This window comes from Bison bison, unplaced genomic scaffold (assembly GCF_000754665.1).
Source record: "Bison bison bison isolate TAMUID 2011002044 unplaced genomic scaffold, Bison_UMD1.0 scf7180017857914, whole genome shotgun sequence".
Classification (NCBI taxonomy): Eukaryota; Metazoa; Chordata; class Mammalia; order Artiodactyla; family Bovidae; genus Bison; species Bison bison.
The window spans coordinates 3,896-8,631 of NW_011488487.1; the positions used below are offsets into that span (position 1 = coordinate 3,896).

At 67.2% G+C, this 4,736-nt stretch overlaps 1 protein-coding gene across 1 annotated transcript; it reads right to left on the minus strand.

The window, feature by feature from the left end:
* Window positions 1–107: 107 nt before the first annotated feature.
* AGXT (alanine-glyoxylate aminotransferase) lies at window positions 108–4,730 on the minus strand. Its single transcript, XM_010861614.1, has 5 exons — window positions 4,642–4,730; window positions 4,176–4,368; window positions 2,786–2,877; window positions 2,026–2,126; window positions 108–803 (listed from the first exon to the last, which is right to left on the minus strand). The coding sequence occupies exons 1-5, from the start codon at window positions 4,693–4,695 to the stop codon at window positions 692–694; spliced, it is 552 nt and encodes a 183-aa protein (XP_010859916.1). The 5' UTR covers window positions 4,696–4,730; the 3' UTR covers window positions 108–691.
* Window positions 4,731–4,736: the final 6 nt, after the last annotated feature.

Below are 4,736 nucleotides of genomic sequence, written 5' to 3' on the forward strand. Positions count from 1 at the left end.
GGGTCTAGTCCCACAGCGTGCTTGGACCTGGGACCCACCATCCAAGCACGCTGTGGGACTAGACCCCTCTCCTGCGGGCCCGACGCTGTTCCAGGTGGGCTGAGCTAACCGGAGGGCCCCGCTATTATCTGCTCAGCATGGCAGACCCACGCGGCTGGGGTCAAAGTGCAGGCAGGGAGGGTGCGGGTGGCCGAGGGGGAGGAAGGTGACGCTCTCGCATCGTGAGGTGCCCGTCCACGGGGCGCCCCTACTGCCCGGGGTTTTAAGACACGGACAGCAGCAGCGGAGGGTGCTGGGCAAGCAGCCAGCTGGGAGAATGGAGGACCAGGGCTGGGATCAGAGCCCCGCCCTGCCACCACCTCCCTGAGGGTGGGGTCAATGGAAACCGAGGCCTGGATGGACGGGACCCAAGTCCCTGCCCTGGTTGGCACTGCCCGCGCCCTCCCCGTCAGGGCTCTGACCCTCTCCAAGTGCTGGTCCTGCAGCATCCCTTCCTCCCTCCCTCTCTCCCTGGGCTTGTCCCGGCCCAACGGCCCAGCTGCGACATGGGGTATGGTCAGTATGGAGGGTGTCCAGCCCTGGGAGGAGCTGGTGTGTGCACGGGGGCCTGTGGAGACTGGGCCCCATGTGGGGCTGACGGACGTGCAGGCCCCGGCACGGGGCACGGGACACTGGAGAGGACTTCTGACCCTCAGGGCCCACCGACAGGCTGGGGTGGGGGCACGCACTCACCCTGCTGGTCCATGTAGACAGGGGCCCCGCCCAGGGATGCCACCGAGTCCACCAGGAGCAGGCACTGGTGCCTGGGGGAGGGCAGCAGAGAGCAGGACGGGGCATCAGACTTGGCAACCTGCCCTGAGCTGGGACCACGGTCAGCCCCCAGCAGACCGGACATCACACGGGCGGCTCAGGATGGCCAGGGCCTCCGGTCGCTAGACCCCGGGTCCCCACACAGGTACTTGAGAGGGCCAGCCGGGCAGTCTGCATCCTGTGGGTCAGCTGGGTACCCTGAGGTTGCAGGCCTCAGGGCTGTGTCGGGTCCGGGAAGCTGGGCAGCAGAAGGCTGGCCTTCGGTCTGTCTGGCAGCCCACCAGGCAGACGTCCAGCGCATGCGGAGGACAGAGTCCAGGAGCAGGCTGAGCTGAGCCTCTGACCCTCCTCCACCCGCACTTTCCTAGGAGAAGGGCCCAAAGAGCGTTCCCTGTGGGCCTCTGGGAATTGTAGCCCAGGTGACGCTGGTGAGTGTGGCGCCCTGGACAGGACTCCAGGGGACAGGTGGTCTGGCTGGGGCTGTGCCCAGTGGCCCCGTGGCCCCTTGGAGGACAGCAGGTCTGCCAGGATGATCCAGCCTGGAGGTGGAGTTTCTCTCCTTTCCCTCTGTGGTCAACTGTCCAGAGCAGGGCTGCTGGTCCTAGAAAGGGACCCCGCTGAGGGGTGGGGGCCCTGGGGAAGCAGTGGAGGGCGGGGGCTTCTCTGGGGCTCTGGGGTCAGGGCAAGGTGGGCAGGCCCTGGGCCCAGCTTGGAGGGGGGTGGCACTCTGGGGACACCTGATCCTGCTCTCAGACCAGAGGGTACACCCAGCCTCTGCCCAGGGCCAGGAGGACCCCAAGAAAGCCTGAACCCCACTCCACATAAGAGAGGCTGGGGTGGGCCCAGCGGGAAAGGGAGCTGGACCTGCCCTGTTACTTCCTGTGGGGAGGGGCCTGCCAGCACCCCAGCGCACCCCACCCTATCCCCAGCCTGGCTCTGAGCTGGGCTTGGCCCTGTCCCCAGCACTGACAGGCACTCAGGGCACGGCTCACCTGAGGGACAGGCTTACCTGAGGGACAGGCTCACCTGAGGGCAAGGCTCACCTGAGGGGCCAGGCTCACCTGAGGGACAGCCTCACCTGAGGGCCAGGCTCACCTGAGGGACAGCCTCACCTGAGGGCCAGGCTCACCTGAAGGACAGGCTCACCTGAGGGACAACCTCACCTGAGGGCCAGGCTCACCTGAGGGCCAGGCTTATCTGTGGGGATGGGATTACCTGTGACAGAGCTCCCCATAGCCATCGAGGGGCTGCAGCACGCCGGTGGACGACTCTCCGTGGGCCAGGAACAGGAGCACCGGCTTGTGCCGGGCCAGGGCCTGAGGGAGAAGGTGACAGCCTGAGGCAGAGCCAGCGGGGCAGGGGCCTCCCCCGGTCTGCCGGCCCCTCACATGAAGACTGTCCTGTGAGGGTGGGATGAGACCTGCCCCAGACACTGCCGCCCCACAGACGGCCCCATAGACGGCCAGATCTGGGCAGCGGGGACCGGACGCTCCTCCGGCCCCGCCTGTGCTGGCAGGGCTGGGCATCTCGGGTCCAGGAGGAGGGCTTGTTCCGGATGGTGTGGACTTTCTTCCTGAGGCTGAGCCAGACTGGCCTCAGCCCCCCACCGCATCCTCCTGGGGCCAGCATGAGGTCAGCCTGGTTCTGGGCTGGATGGGATGATCCTGCCCGATAGTGGGGACTGGCACCCCGAGACTCAGGGCATGGCCTGCTCCCCCCCACTCCTGCCCCTGCACCCTGCCATGGCCTGGGTCCTGATCTAGCTTCCTTGGGGAGCAGAACCCTCCTAGTCAAACTCCCACCTGCCCCAGGTGTGGGAAAGCTTTCAGGGCCGGGCAGCTGGGCTCAGAAGCCCCGGGGACCTGCCATGGCCCCCTCCCCGCCCTGAGCCGGCCCAGCTGACCGGCCCTGCCCTGGGTCACTGCGTCCCCTGAGCCCAGCTGACCGGCCCTGCCCTGGGTCACTGTCCCCGCACCTCCTCCACCTCCGGCAGAGTGAAGTGGCCTCCAGGCGCCTTGACCATCGGGCACACGCGGGCTCCTGGGGGCAACGTGAGTGGTGAGCGCCCTGCACACGGGTGGGGACCAGTACTGGGGATGTGGCGTGCTGAGCAGGTGGGCCCTGTGGGGGCTGGCCACACTGGCCCAGCCGCTGCCCAGGGAGGAGCTTGGGGTGTGCTCGGTGAATCCAGGCTCTGCGGCGCGCGGATGGGAGCAGGTCCCACAGCTCTCGGCCCCCTGCTCTGGCCTCCTTCCCTGAACCCAGCCGGGCGGGAGCACCCCTGTCCCTTGCCCTCCCCACAGAGGAAGTGCGGATCTGTGCAGGGCTGAGCTTCAGAGGGTGACATCAGAGGGTGACTTTGGAGTGTGACATCAGAGGTGACTTCAGAGCACGACATCAGAGGGTGAGGTGACATCAGAGGTAACTTCAGAGGGTGACATCACAGGGTGACATCGGAGGGTGACTTCAGAGGGACCACAGCGTTTGATGAAGGACTGAATGGATGAGGGAGGCCTGAGCGGGCTTTGCCCTCTTTGGGGCCTGGGGGCTCCAGGAAAGCAGGCCCTTGTCCTGCTCCCCGTGCACAGCAGACCCCCAGCCTCATGTGCAGGAGGCAGGGAGGCCCAAGACTGTCCCAGAGCCCCAGCCCGGGGGTGTGGGGTGAGGTGGGGAGCCCCAGGCCAGGAGGGTGCCTTGCCCAACCTGGGGTCCCCTTGAAGCCAATGTGTAGACTGGAGGGGCCCCGGCGAGGGGTCAAGACCCCCTCAGGCTGTCAGGGGTTGTCCATTGACCTGGACCGAACAGGGCCGCGTGTGGAGCTGACCACCCAGGAGCTTCACAACATTTCCAAACCACGATCAATCATTAAACCCAAAGCACACTCGGGCTTTGACTTTTGTCTGTCTCTCCAGAAAATTTTACTCTGGACTGCAAACTCTGTCCCTACCTCAGCATTTTGCAGCTCCAGAAACTGCTTCTGAGATTTTATGGGAGATGCAGCTTCTGGAACTTTGTCTTGTAACAGAGGCGGGGCTGGCCCCTAGAGACCTCAGAGAGCTGGGGTGGGGGGGTCCCCCGTGTTTGGGCTGAGATCCGAGAACACCCTGCAGTGCCGACCCCTCCGTGGGCTCTGGAAACTGCTGACCCCAAGTTCCAAGACACCAGGGGATGGGGCCTGGAGCATCCTGGGAGGAGGCAGCGGGCCGGCAGGAGGTGGAGGCATGAAGCGTGGGGAGCGGGCAGCTTCTGCCTGGGGAGGGCCTGAGGTTGGGAGCAGGACCTGGGTGCTTCCAGGTTTCATGCTGGCGCAGGAGGCCTTGGGAAGGACGCACTGAGGGGCCACACCCCCCCGCCCCTTCTCTTACCGATGCGCTCCGCGATGTCCTGGGCCCGCTGCCCCCAGATACCGCTGACCCCGACCAGGAAGGAGTCGCCTGGCTCCAGCAGGTTGAACAGGGCAGCCTCCAGGGCACAGTGCCCTGAGCCGCTGATGGCCAGGCTCAGGGGGTTCCTGGTCTGGAACACGTACTGGATGCCTTGCTTGATCTCATCCATGATCTGGGGGTGGTGGACACACGGCGTCACAGCCGTCCCTGCTCCCACTCCCGGGAGGAGGCCGCCCGAGGGGCCGGGGCCGAGGCCCGCTGACCGGCCGCCCAGGGGCCGGGGCCGAGGCCCCGCTGACCGGCCGCCCAGGGGCCGGGGCCGAGGCCCGCTGACCGGCCGCCCAGGGGCCGGGGCCGAGGCCCCGCTGACCGGCCGCCCAGGGGCCGGGGCCGAGGCCCGCTGACCGGCCGCCCAGGGGCCGGGGCCGAGGCCCCGCTGACCTACCTGGTACACCTCCTGGTGCATGTGTCCCAGCACCTGCAGCCCCCCGGCCGCCATGACGCGGGGGGTCAGGTTGGAGGGGCCGGGCCCCAGCAGAA